General features: G+C 50.5%; 1 protein-coding gene across 2 annotated transcripts in view; it reads left to right on the top strand.

Annotated features, from left to right (window-relative positions):
* The window catches only part of jag1 (jagged canonical Notch ligand 1), a 93,658-nt gene that overhangs the window by 57,058 nt on the left and 22,041 nt on the right, over positions 1–14,559 (top strand). For both annotated transcript variants that reach the window (XM_033026262.1, XM_033026261.1), the window contains exons 12-18: positions 835–1,008; positions 2,737–2,887; positions 4,388–4,552; positions 6,347–6,460; positions 8,637–8,750; positions 10,482–10,595; positions 12,141–12,257. In XM_033026262.1, the coding sequence (XP_032882153.1) occupies positions 835–1,008; positions 2,737–2,887; positions 4,388–4,552; positions 6,347–6,460; positions 8,637–8,750; positions 10,482–10,595; positions 12,141–12,257 (949 nt within the window). The remainder of the gene's footprint in view (positions 1–834; positions 1,009–2,736; positions 2,888–4,387; positions 4,553–6,346; positions 6,461–8,636; positions 8,751–10,481; positions 10,596–12,140; positions 12,258–14,559) is intronic.

Raw genomic sequence — 14,559 nt, 5'->3', positions numbered from 1 at the left:
TCTGTGTAGCGGTTCTAGCAGGTTTTACAATGGGGGCAGAGAAATGTCGAGTGCAGGAACAGGCCCACCTTGTGCGTGCGAAGCCTGCGGTCAAGATAAAGTAATCTCGTCCGCCTGCTCTGCATCTGCACTTAATCCACGCCCCTATCTCTTAAACACCGCTATCGTATCTGCCTCCTCTGGCAGCACGCATGTTCCAGGCCCCCACCATCGCCCTCTAAAATTACTTGCCCCGCACATCTCCTCTGAACTTTGTCTTCTCACCTTAAAATGATGCCCTTTGGCCTTCAGCGACAAAAGGTTCAGTCTATCCTATCCATGCTTTCCAAATTTTTAGATACTTCTATCCTGTTTCTCCTTCGAACCATAGGAACGCAGAAAAATAGGTGCAGTAGGCCCGGGGGCCCTTTGAGCCAGCACCGCCATTCAATATGATCATGACTGATCATCCAGAATCAGTACGCCGTTCCTGCTTTCCATGTCCCTTGAGCTATGCTCGCATTGAATGGCAGTGCTGGCTCGAAGGGCCAAATGGCCTACTCCTGCACCTATCGTCAATTGAGTTCTGTTAGCCTTAAGAGCTAAATCTAACTCTCGCATGAAAACATCCAGTGAAATGGCCTCCACTGCCTTCAGTGGCAGAATTCCACAGACTTGCCACGCTCTGGGTGAAAATGTTTTTCCTCATCTACGTTCCAAATCTGAATGTGCCAATTATTTGTTTTATCTGTTGACTGATGATTTAGAGCGATGTCTGTTTTAAAATGAATAATGTGATCCTATCTTGATTGGGCCTGACTTTTTTTTTTTCTCTCCGCATCCCCACTCTTTCAGGATTTGGTCAATGGATACAGCTGCACCTGTGTGTCGGGCTTTGCGGGCTCCAACTGTGAGAAGGACATCAATGAATGTGAAAGCACCCCCTGTCTCAACGGTGGTTACTGTCAGGATGAAGTCAGTGGATTCCAGTGTCTCTGCCCTGCTGGTTTCTCTGGGAGCTTGTGTCAGGTGAGGGCTTGGTGTGCAAGGTCCACCCCCTTTCAGGGTTTCATCGGGGTGGTGGGTTGTTGCATCATCTCGCTGTTTGGGAACGGCTCCATCCAAGACCGCGAGCGGATTGTGGACGCAGCCCAGACCCATCATCGCGCAAACCAACCTCGCTTCCGTCGACTCCATCTACACTCGGCAAGGCCAGCAGCAGCATCATCATAAACCAGTCTCACCCCGGCCACTCCCTCTTCTCTCTCCTGACAGGCAAGAGGTTCAGAAGTGTGAAAACTCACACCTCCAGATTCGGGGATAGACAATAGGTGCGGGAGTAGGCCATTCGGCCCTTCGAGCCAGCACCGCCATTCAATGTGATCATGGCTGATCATCCCCAATCAGTACCCCGTTCCTGCCTTCTCCCCTGACTACGCTATCTTTAAGAGCCCTATCTAACGCTCTCTTGAAAGCATCCAGAGAACCCGCCTCCACCGCCCTCTGAGGCAGAGAATTCCACAGACTTCTTCCCAGATGGTTTCTTCCCGGCTGTTATCAGGCAACTGAACCATCCTACCACCAACTAGTGGTCCTGAGCTACCATCTACCTCATTAGACACCCCGGACTATCTTTAATCAGACTTTACATTATTTTATCTTGCGCTAAACATTATTCCCATAATCATGTATCTGCCCGCTGTGGACTGCTTGGTTGTAATCCTGCTTCGTCTCTCCACTGACTAGATTGAACAGTTGCAATAGTCGGGATGGAACCCGGGTCGCTGGCGCTGTGAGGCAGCAACTCTACGCCACCCTGCAGCTCACTTTAAATCTTTAATGTGTTCACACTAAACTGTTCCACAAACTGGTTCTTCAAGTCTGAATGACGGGTCCCGACTTGAAGTGTCGCCTATCCATGTTCCCTTGCGATGCTGCCTGACCTGCTGAGTTACTCCAGCACTGTCTTTCTTTGATCTACCAGCTAGTATCCACACAGAGAAACGACACCTGTGGTTGGGATCGAACCTGGGTCCCTGGTGCTTTTGAGGCGGCAACTCTACTGCTGTTCCACCTTGCCGCCTGCTTTACTGTCATTTGTCCCCCTGATAGAACAATGAAATTCTTACTTGCAGCAGCACAACAGAATATGTAAACATCGTACACTGTAAACCAGAGGTCGGCAACCTCCGGCCCCCGGGCCGAATGTGGCTCGTAACCCGGAATCATCCGTCCCGCAGGTGGATTTTTTTTCCCCGTAATCATCCGGCCCGCCTAGCGCCGAGCTCTGTCCGTACCGCATCCTGCGCAAAGCCACCGGCACGGTCCCGCACCTTCTGTGAACACGTTTAAGATTGAACTGCAGATGCCGGAAAAATCGAAGGTAGATAAAAAATGCTGGAGAAACTCAGCGAGTGAGAGGCATGCAAGGATTGCACGAGGCTGCCTCACCCGCTGAGTTTCTCCAGCATTTTTCTCTACCCTCTCTGAACACGCGATTTGATGCCTGCGGGATGGGGGCCAGATCCGTGTGCGCGCGTGTGATAGATGTGGCCTGCCATCCGCTCACAGGCACTCGTCCTGGCCCCTAGGTTGCCCACCCCTGCTGTAAACAGTAAAATAAACGGGGGGGAAATAAGTTTGTGTGTGTGTGTGTATAAAGGCGCTGATGTGAGTGATCGTGGTAGCCGCATGCGTGCCTGTCTATACTGTTCCCACCGTGTGAAACTCGTCTCCCTTTGTGCCCCCCCTCTACAGCTGGATGTTGATTACTGTGAGCCTAACCCGTGCTGGAATGGGGCTCAGTGCTTCAATCTGGCCAGCGACTACTTCTGCAGCTGCCCAGAAGACTACGAGGGGAAGAATTGTTCCCATCTGAAAGACCACTGTCGGACCACTCCCTGTGAAGGTATTTCCCCATTTGCTTGTTCAGCTGACTTCCGTCCTTGCCTTCAGTGCTTGGGGGATGTGGAGAGATGTCTAAAACAGTTGCTCTGCTAACAGCGTAGCTGGCAACCCAGCGGTATGAATATGGAAGATTATAGACACATCACGCTGGAGTAACTCAGCGGGGCAGGCAGCTTCTCCGGAGAGAAGGAGTGGGCGATATTTTGGGTCGAGACCCTCCATCTGACTGAGATTAAAGGAGAGGAAAACGAGAGATATAGACGGTGATGGAGAGAGAGAAAGAGATATAGAATTAAAGAAGTAACAAAAAATGAGAGAAACGACCCATGGTTAGCCCTGTGCTGGGTGATAACGAGTGCAGAGAATGAGTCTGAAGAAGGGTCTCGACCCGAAACATCAGCCAGTCCTTTTCTCCAGAGATGCTGCCTGACCTGCTGAGTTACTCCGGCTTTCTGTCTATCTTTGGTTTAAACCAGCATCTGTAGTTCCTTCCTGCACATTTCAGTATGAATATTGACTTCTCTAACTACAAGTCTCCCCCCTCCTCCTCACCTAGTTCTCCGACCAGTCTGACTACCCCCTGATTAAATGGTACAACTGTATCTCAGTGTGCCCCAGCTACCAACGAGCTATTCTACCTTCCCCTCGACTTTCGGCCCCTTCGATCTCTCGGTCTGACGAAGGGTCTCGACCTGAAACGTCGCCCGTTCCTTCTCCCCGGAGATGCTGCCTGTCCCGCTGAGTTCCTCCAGCACCTTGTGCCTGGTGCTCTTTACCCTGGTTGCTTCTCTTGTGTCCTTGGATTCTGCGTATCACAACCCTAGCGCCTCAGTCGGGTCTGGGCCTCGAAACCAGAAAAAACAATCCGTATTCTTTGAATTGGGGCCGTTTGCAGGTTGCTGTGGGACTCTTGAATTTCCATTCCCTAAGACCAGACACTTCTTTTCAACGGAGTTAACCATTAACAGTGTGTGTGTGTGTGTGTTGATATCATTGTTCATTGGCTTCTGCAGTGTGTTTAGAGTGGGTGTACAGTGCTAGGTCAGACCCACCACAGTGCAGTAATGATAGTTTAGAAGCTTGTATGTTTTACCACTTGAGAGGGAACGCATGCACTAATTCTTCATGCTTGCAGGGGAAATGCAGTCATCTGCAACATGTCTTCTGTAGGGAGGTGCTGCAGATGCTGGTCTGAACCGAAGCTGGGCTAAAAAAAGATGGAGTAACAATAGATGCAGGAGTAGGCCATTTGGCCCTTTCTAGCCAGCACCGCCATTCAATGTGATCATGGCTGATCATCCCCAATCAGTACCCCGAACCTCAGTGGTTCGGGCAGCATCTCTGGAGAGAAGTAATGGGTGACGTTTTGGGTCTTCAGTTTGTGTCCATCTTGGGTTGAAAGCAGCATCTGCACTTCCTTCCTGCACTTTGCTGCACCGGAGTCCGTGGACGTTGGTGTGAGCGGCTCATTAATGACTGGTTTTGTGTGGTTGTTCCTCAGTCATCGACAGCTGCACCGTGTCCGTGGCCTCCAACAGCACGCCCGACGGCATCCGCTACATCTCCTCCAATGTGTGCGGGCCCCACGGCAAGTGCAGGAGCCAGGCCGGAGGGAGGTTCACCTGCGAGTGCGGCCAGGGCTTCACTGGCGCGTACTGTCACGAAAGTAAGAACGGCCTGCACGGCGTCCGAACACGCCGCCCCCTCTCCGACCCTTCTCCCCACCCGCGTCACTCTGCGACTGTCCCTCCCTCCCTCGTCGTCCCCACCCCTCCTGCTCTGTGACCTCCCCACTCCACCCTCCCCTGACCCTCGGGTATTATCCTTCTGACCAGCCAGCACACAAACTAAAGCTTTTCACACTTTGAGGCACTCGCCTAATTGACAAGTTACAGTTCAGTTTATTGTCCCAGGTAGAAACATAGAAAATAGGTGCAGAAGTAGGCCATTCGGCCCTTCGAGCCAGCACCGCCATTCATGGCTGATCATGGCTGATCATCCACAATCAGTACCCCGTTCCAGCCTTCTCCCCATTTCCCTTGACTCCGCTATCTTTAAGAGCTCTATCTAACTCTGTCTTGAAAACATCCAATGAATTGGCCTCCACCGCCCTCTGAGGCAGAGAATTCCACACACTCAAAACTCTCCGGGTGAAAAGGTTTTTCCTCATCTCCGTTCTAAATGGATTACCCTTTATCCTTAAACTGTGTCCACTGGTTCTGGACTCCCCCAACATCGGGAACATGTTTCCTGCCTCTCGCATTTCCAATCCCTTAATCTTATGTTTCAATTAGATCCTCTCTCCCTTCGAAATTCCAGAGTACACAAGCCCAGTCGCTCCAGTCTTTCATCATATGGCAGTCCCACCATCCCAGGAATTAACCTCGTGAACCTACGCTGCACTCCCTCAATAGCAAGGATGTCCTTCCTCAAATTTCTCTCCTGTTACGCCCCTGCTCTGTAACTCTCCTTCACCCCCCCCCCCCCTTCCCATCCCCCGACCTCTGTGATCCTCCCTTGTCCTGTCCTTCTGTAACTCTTCTTGTCTCACCGCCCCCCTCCCCTCCCCTCCCCTGACATGTTCTCCCTTGTGACTTTCACTCTCCTCTCCTGGCACATGCCCTGCATGGTAACCACCCCCCTCTCCCTCCCTTCCCCCCCACCCCCCTCTCCCTGTCTTGCCTTGCTCTGTAAACCTCCTTCACTACCCTCCCCTTCCACCCCCTTCCCCTGCCATGTCCTGAACCATCACTGACTGGACTTTGCTGGCTTTACATTGCACTAAACCTCATTCCATTATTTACCTGTACACAGTAAATTGCTCAGATGTTATCAGGTATTGTCCTGCTGACCGGCCAGCACACAAACAAAAGCTTTTCACACTTTGAGGCACGCGCCTAATTGACAAGTTAGTTTAGTTTATTGTCACGTGTACCGAGGTACAGTGGAAAAAGCTTTTGTTGCGTGCTAACCAGTCAGCGGAAAGACAATACATGCTTTCAATCGAGCCGTTTACAGTGTGCAGATACAGGATAAAGGGAATAATGTTTAGTGCAAGGTAAATCCAGCAAAGTCCGATCAAAGATAGTCCGAGGGTCACCAGTGAGGTAGATAGTAGTTCAGGACTGCTCTCTGGTTGTGGTAGGATGGTTCAGTTGCCTGATAACAGCTGGGAAGAAACTGTCTCTGAATCTGGAGGTGTGCGTTTTCACACTTCTATACCTTTGGCCTGATGGTAGAGGGGAGAAGAGGGAGTGGCCCGGGTGCGACTGGTCCGTGATGATGCTGCTGGCCTTGCCGAGGCAGCGTGAGGCGTACATTGAGTCAGTTGAAGGGAGGTTGGGTTAGTGTGTCGGTCTGGGCGGCGTCTACAATACGTTGCAATTTCTTAACAAAGAGCGTGTTGAAAGCCAGCAGGTTTGCGCATTGGGTAAATGCTACTTTTTGTTTCTTCGTACAGATATTAATGATTGTGAGAGTGACCCGTGTAAAAACGGTGGGACTTGCATTGACGGTGTCAACTTCTACCAGTGTATCTGCCGTGAGGGATGGGAAGGTGTTCTATGCCAGTTTGGTAAGTCACGATCTCACCCAAAGATGTTTTGGTTTAGTTTGGGGATACAGCATGGGTGAGGGGGGCCGATCTCCCCCTCATCGGTATCTCTCTCTCTCTCTCTCTCCGATCGGCAGGTTGACTTTGCCCCCTGCAGCCGGGGCTCTAGATGCGACCAGTGTAACTTGGAATCATATTTGGCACACGTTAGCTTAACTTTAATAATAATAATATATTTTATAGGTGCAATGAGACTTGGTATGCAGCTTCCATCCTATAATCATAACTTAAACAACCAAAAAATGTAGATACCCCGAGAAACATGATTTATTAAAAAAAAAAGAACGGTAAAACTGTCTAAAGTACAAAAATGTCTGTGCTGGGTCTATGTGCATGAATACAGTTCATCGAGGGGGGGGGGGGCACTCAGCAGGGCCGGTTTAGAGCAGCGATAGCATGCTTGACAACATGCTTGGCATGAACCTTGTGGGCCGAAGGGCCTGTTGGTGCTCTATTGTGTTGTATGATTGTAGGTTATTAACCCATGCCATTTATGATCTCCACTACACGTATGTGCATGCCACCCTTTACATGGTATTACGGTACTACACGGCTTTACAGCAGCAAGGTCAGCCGGCGCTCACACAAGCCGCGCCGAGCTGGAAGGGAATGGCTGGCAGTTTAAATGTTCCTGATTGCTTATGGAATAAAGGTTGATCTTTCACGATGTGGATCGATCACAAACAACGATTGTTTTTAGAAGGGAACGCCAGGGTTTCATAGGACGGAACGGTGGCGCAGCGGTAGAGTTGCTGCCTTACAGCGTCCGGGTTCGATCCTGACCTACGTGTGCTGTTTGTGCGGAGTTGGTACGTTCTCCCTGTGTCCACGTCAGCTTATCTCCGACAGCTCCGGTTTCTTCCCACACTCCAAAGACGTACAGGTTTGTAGGTTAATTGGCTTGTGCAAGTTGTAGATTGTTACTAATGCATAGATAGTGTTAACGTACGGGGTGATGGCTGCTCGGCGCGGACTCGGTGGGCCGAAGGGCCTGTTTCTGTGCTGTACCTCTAAAGTTTGGGGACTAGGCAGTTTAAAGCTCAGCTGCCAATATTTTTTAGCTCGGAGATACAACACGGAAATAGGCCCTTCGGCCCACCCAGTCCACACTGACCAGCGATCCCCGCACACTAACACGTCCTGCACGCAATTTGCAATTCTGCCAAGCCGAATAACCGACAAACCTGTATGTCTTTGGCGCGCGGGAGGAAACCAAAGCTTCCCGGAGAAAACCCACGCAGGTCACGGGGAGAACGTACAGACAAGTGCCCGTAGTCGGCACATCAGCGCCTCTACTTCCTGAGAAGATTACGGAGAGTCGGTTTGTCAAGGAGGACTCTCTCTAACCTCTACAGGTGCACAGTCGAGAGCATGCTGACCGGTTGCATCGTGGCTTGGTTCGGCAACTTGAACCCCCTGGAGCGGAAAAGACTACAAAAAGTAGTAAACACTGCCCAGCCCATCATCGGCTCTGGCCTCCCTTCCATCGAGGGGATCTATCGCAGTCGCTGCCTCAAAAAGGCTGGCAGTATCATCAAGGACCCACACCATCCTGGCCACACACTCATCTCCCTGCTACCTTCAGGTAGAAGGTACAGGAGCCTGAAGACTGCAACGACCAGGTTCAGGAATAGCTACTTCCCCACAGCCATCAGGCTATTAAACCTGGCTCAGACAAAACTCTGAACATTAATAGCCCATTATCTGTTATTTGCACTTTATCAGTTTATTTATTCATGTGTGTGTATATATTTATACAATGGTATATGGACACACTGATCTGTTCTGTAGTCAATGCCTACTATGTTCTGGTGTGCTGTAGCAAAGCAAGAATTTCATTGTCCTATCAGGGACACATGACAATAAACTCTTGAATAATCGGGATCGAACTCGGGTCTCTGGCACTGTGGGGCAGGAACTCTACTGCCCTGCAGCTGAAACAGTGACACAGTCTGGGTTATTCTGCAAGGGGGGGGGGGGGGATGCTGGCTGGTGCTAGGACTGGTGGGGGTGAGAGATGGGCAGGGGCATGTGTTCGGGGTAAAGTATTTAATGCTTCTCGTGTGACAGTGACATCTCGCGGCCTGATGCAGAAAGGTACAGCTGTCGAGTTACTCTTTCTTCTCCCGTTGCGCAGATATCAATGACTGCAGTGTAAACCCGTGCCAGAACGGAGGCAAGTGCCAGGATCTGGTCAACGACTTCTACTGCGAATGCCAGAATGATTGGAAAGGAAAAACCTGCCATTCACGTGAGTTCTTGGTTCAGTTTCGGAGCTAGTTTAGAGATCCAGCGATGGCAGCTGTCCCTTCATCCCACAGCCTGTTTACACAGAGATAGACACAATGCTGGAGTAACTCAGCGGGACGGGCAGCATCTCTGGAGGGAAGGAATGGGAGATGTTTCTCATCTCGGTCCTAAAAGATTTCCCCTTTATCCTTAAACTGTGACCCCTTGTCCTGGACTTCCCCAACATCGGGAACAATCTTCCTACATCGAGCCTGTCCAACCCCTTAATTTTGTAAGTTTCTATAAGATCCCCCCCTCAATCTTCTAAATTCTAGCGAGTACAAGCCGAGTCTATCCAGTCTTTCTTCATATGAAAGTCCTGACATCCCAGGAATCAGTCTGGTGAACCTTCTCTGTACTCCCTTTATGGCAAGAATGTCTTTCCTCAGATTTGGAGACCAAAACTGTGCACAATACTCCAGGTGTGGTCTCACCAAGACCCTGTACAACTGCAGTAAAACCTCCCTGCTCCTATACTCAAATCCTTTTGCTATGAATGCTAACATACCATTCGCTTTCTTCACTGCCTGCTGCACCTGCATGCCTACTTTCAATGACTGGTGTACCATGACACCCAGGTCTCGCTGCATCTCCCCTTTTCCTAATCGGCCACCATTTAGATAATAGTCTGCTTTCCTGTTTTTGCCACCAAAGTGGATAACCTCACATTTATCCACATTATACTGCATCTGCCATGCATTTGCCCACTCACCCAGCCTATCCAAGTCACCTTGCAGCCTCCTAGCATCCTCCTCACAGCTAACACTTCCCCCCCCCAGATTCAACATGGAAACAGGCCCTTCGGCCCACGCCGACCAGTGATCACCCGTTCATATTATTTTTAGTTTATTGTCACCACTGAGGTACAGAGAAGCTTTTTGTTGTGTGCTATCCAGTCAGTGGAAAGTCTATACATGATTAATATCGAGCCGTCCAATTGATCATGTTCTGTTATCCCACATTCTCATCCTCCCCCTTTACTCTGGGGCAGTTTAGTTTGGAGATACAGTATGGAAACGAGGCCCTTCGGCCCACGGAGACCACAGTGACCATCGATCACCCGTTCACACCAGTAGTGCTATCCCACTTTCTCACCCGCTCCCTGCACCCTAGGGGGCATCTTTACAGTGGGCCAATTAACCTACGTACTGACAAGCCTTTGGGATAGTGGGAGGAGACCTGAGCACCCGGAGTAAACCCACGCAGGTTACGGAGAAGGTGCAAACACCACGCACGCACAGCGCCCGTGATCGGGATCGAACCCGGGACTCTGGCTCCGTAAAACCCCTGTCCCACTGTACGAGTTCATTCAAGAACTCGTTCCTCCCGAGTTTGCCCTGATTTGAACTCGGAGATTTACGGTAATGGCCGCTCGTCGGTATTCGGGGCTCTCGTGGACATTTTTCAACATGTTGAAAAATCTTCACAAGTCTTCCCGTGCTTACCCCGTTTCCCGAGTACCTGCCGTTAGCGTTACGAGCCGCTAAGAGACGTCCCAGATTTTTTTTTTAAACTCGGGAGAGCTCTTGAATGAACTCGTACAGTGGGACAGGGCTTTAAGGCAGCAGCTCTACCTGCTGCGCCACTGTGTTAGGTTTTTCTAGTTTAGTTCTGCCACGTGGTGGTGTGTGCTGGAGATACTGAGCTCTGTGCCGGCCATATCTGAGCGGTGTTGTTGTTGATGTTTCCGCAGGGGACAGTCAATGCGACGAGGCGACCTGCAACAATGGCGGCACCTGCTACGACGAGGGCGACACGTTTAAATGCATGTGTCCTCTGGGCTGGGATGGAGCCACGTGCAACATCGGTAGGTCCTGGCGCCGCTAACTTTCCACACGCCTCACGTCAAGTCAAGTCACATTTATTTATATAGCAACTCTCGTTGGCCAAAGTGCTTTACATTGGTATACAATACAATACAATACAATACAATTCAATTTATTGTCATTTGGACCCCTTGAGGTCCAAACGAAATGCCGTTTCTGCAGCCACACATTACAAACAAATAGACCCAAGACACAACATAATTTACATAAACATCCATCACATTGCTGTGATGGAAGGCCAAAAAAACTTCTCTCTCCACTGCACTCTCCCCTCCGATGTCAGAGTCAAAGTCAAGTATAAGTATAATATAAACAAACAAACTACATACATATATCCCTCGCTCAGAGGACATCAAGAAAGGCTTGGGAGTACAGATGAGTTTTTAGTCTCGGCTTAAAAGAGTCGATGGAGGGGGCAGTTCTGATGGGAAGGGGGATGCTGTTCCACAGTCTAGGAGCTTCATCCGCAAAGGCGCGAGCTTATGCCTAGACCGCGGGATGTTCAGTAACCCCAAGTCGGCCGATCTGAGGGACCTGGAGGTGGAGTGGTGGGCGAGCAGACTTTTGATGTAGGTGGGGGCAAGCCCGTTGAGGGCTTTGTAGACATGAAGGAGGAAACGTACAGAATAGTGAACGGCTTGGATAGAGTGGATGTGGGAGAGTCTAGGACTACAGGTCAAAGCCTCAGAATTAAAGGATGTTCCCTTAGGAAGGAGATGAGGAGGAATTTCTTTGGTCAGAGGGTGGTGAATCTGTGGAATTTGCCACAGACGGCAGTGGAGGCCAATCGGTGGATATATTTAAGTTCACACCCTCTAGTCTTGGCAACATCCTCGTAAATCTTTTCTGAACCCTTTCAAGCTTGACTCTGCCTCAGAGGGCGGTGGAAGCAGGTTCTCTGGATGCTTTCAAGAGAGCTAGACAGGGCTCTTAAAAATAGCGGAGTTGGGTGATATGGGGAGAAGGCGGTACTGATTGGGGACGATCAGCCATGATCAAATTGAATGGCGGTGCTTGCTCGAAGGGCCGAATGGCCTACTCCTGCACCTATTGTCTATGACAATATCTTTCCTATAACATGGTGCCCGGAACTGAACACAATATTCTAAATGCGGTCTCACCAACGTCTTGTACAACTGCAACATGACCTCCCAACTTCTATACTCAATACTCTGACTGATGAAGGCCAAAGTGCCAAAAGCCTTTTTGACCACCTTATCTACCTGTGACTCGACCTTCAAGGAACCTTGCACCTGTACTACTAGATCCCTCTGCTTTACAACACTACCCAGAGGCCTACCATTTACTGTGTAGGTCCTGCCCTTGTTCGACGTCCCAAAGTGCAACACCTCACACTTCCATGTATTAAATTCCATCAACCATTCCTCCGCCCACCTGGCCAATCGATCCAGATCCTGCTGCAATCGTTCACAACCATCTTCACTATCTGCAAAAACCACTCACTTTTGTATCGTCAGCAAACTTATGGTGGATTTGTTTTTTCTCTTCGCCCCTGGGCTCCACAGCTCGCAATAGCAGCTGCCTGCCAAACCCTTGCGAGAATGGTGGCACGTGCGTGGTGAATGGGGACTCCTACACCTGCGTCTGTAAGGAAGGCTGGGAAGGAATCACATGCTCTCAGAGTGAGTAGTTGCCTTGTATATCTGAGCTATGACAAGATAGGGGTGGGGGGGGGGGGAGAAGGATAAAATGTTTAACAAGGCGCTTGGCAATACACTGGATTCGATTTTAGCAATGCAGTGTGCTTGATGCATCCCTTCTCTCCAGTGATGCTGCCTGTCCCGCTGAGTTACTCCAGCTTTTTGTGTCTGTCTTCATGTTTTACGCAGAGTTTTGCTCTGTGAGGCGATGAGAATGGCAATCCGTTATTTATAATTGAAGATAGACACAAAGTGCTGGAGTGACTCATCAGGAACAGGCAGCATCTCTGGAGAGAAGGAATGGGTGATGTTTCGGGTCGTTCGACATCGGGAGAGGGAGGGGTGACCAGTAAAATCACAGTCCACGTGTGTGTCGGAAGGAACTGCAGATGCTGGTTTATCACCAAAGATAGACACACAAAAATGCTGGAGTGACTCAGCCGGGACGGGCAGAGTCTCTGGAGAGATGGAATGGGTGACGTTTCGGGTCGAGGCCCCTTGGATTAGGAGGGGTCTCGACCCGAACTGTCACCCGGCCAACATGGAGCATTGTGGGCTCCACATTTCCTTGGTCATCGGTGCCGGCTCGGATCTGCTGTGAACCTTTTCATACCTCTAGTTTCCCTCTTCTCCCCCCCCCCCCCCCCCCCGACTCTCAGTCGGAAGAAGGGTCTCGACCCGAAACCTCACCCATTCCTTCAGCCCACCGGGTCCGGCCCGGCCAGCGATCTCTGCATGCCAACACTATCCTCCACACACTGGGGAAGATTTACATTTATACCAAGCCAATTGGCCTACAAACCTGAACATCTTAGGCGTGTGGCAGGAAACCGGAGCACTCTGGGGAGGGGGGGGGGGGGGGAAACCCCCACACGGTCACGGGGAGAGCGTACAAACTCCGTACAGACAGCACCTGTAGTCGGGATCGAACCCCGGGTTTGTGAGGCAGTAGCTCTGAGTCTCAATCAGGATTGGTTTAAGTTAGTGCACAGTTGATTGCTACTTACAGAATTCCCAAACGGCCAGTTTCCGTTGTCCAGCTGCCACCTCGCACGGACAACAACCTGGCCCCACAAACATTCCGAGGACTGGGAACGTTTTTAAAATAAAAAGGACCCGTCTAGCTCTCAACGGGTGCTGCCGCTAATCTTTCCCCCAGCGACTCGTGCCTCAATATCAATAAAGGGCGGCACGGTGGAGCAGCGGTATAGTCGCTGCCACTCGGCGCCAGAGACCCGGGCTCGATCCCCACTGCGGGTGCTGTCTGTACGGAGTTTGCACGTTCTCCCCGTGACCCGCGTGGGTTTTCTCTGACTGCTTCGATTACCCCCCCCCCCCCGCACACTCCAAAGACGTACAGGTGTGTAGGTTAATTGGCTTGGCGCATGTGTAATTTGTGTCCCTGTGTTTAAGAAGGAACTGCATATGCTGGAAAGTCGAAGGTAGACAAAAGAAGTTTCGGCCCGAAACGTTGCCTATTTCCTTCGCTCCATAGATGCTGCTGCACCCGCTGAGTTTCTCCAGCACTTTTGTCTACCTGTAATTTGTCCCGTGTGTGTGTGTGTGTAGGATTGTGTTAATGTGCGGGGATCGCTGGTCGGCGCGGACTCGGTGGGCCAAAGGGCCTGTTTCCACGCTTGTACCTCTAAACTAAACCAACCTATCTTTGTTTCCGAGTCCTAGATTATTTAGATTTTCTTTTACATAGAAACATAGAAAATAGGTGCAGGAGGCCATTCGGCCCTTCGAGCTTTGAGCTTTTGTTGTATATATTTCTGCAGCCGGGCAAAAACTAGTATTTTGGACACACAAAGCTGGAGAAGGCAGGTACAGGATACTGAGTTGGATGATCAGCCATGATCATATTGAATGGCGGTGCAGGCTCGAAAGGCCGAATGGCCTACTCCTGCACCTATTTTCTATGTTTCTATGTAACTCAGCGGGACAGGCAGCATCCCGAAACGTCACCCATTCCTTCTCTCCAGAGAGATGCTGCCTGTCCCGCTGAGTTACTCCAGCTTTTTGTGTCTTATCTTCGATTTCAGCCAGCATCTGCAGTTCCTTCCTAAACACAATAAGTATTTTAACTGCGACACTGCCAGGTCTGAGAGGGTTGGGGGTTTATTTATTGCCCGTTTCGGGAGCCTGCGACTGGGAGAGGCAGGTTTGCACTAAATGAAGGCCAGATGTGCTCTGGTTCCCAAAGTTCTTGGCTGGCCGGTGAAATGCCTGCTTCCACTCACGCCTTCCGGTTAACAGACTTTACAAGGGGCTGCCCTCCCCA

Source organism: Amblyraja radiata, chromosome 8 (assembly GCF_010909765.2).
Source record: "Amblyraja radiata isolate CabotCenter1 chromosome 8, sAmbRad1.1.pri, whole genome shotgun sequence".
Taxonomy (NCBI): Eukaryota; Metazoa; Chordata; class Chondrichthyes; order Rajiformes; family Rajidae; genus Amblyraja; species Amblyraja radiata.
Note: the sequence above shows the minus strand (reverse complement) of the source record. Positions and strands in the feature narration are given on the sequence as shown.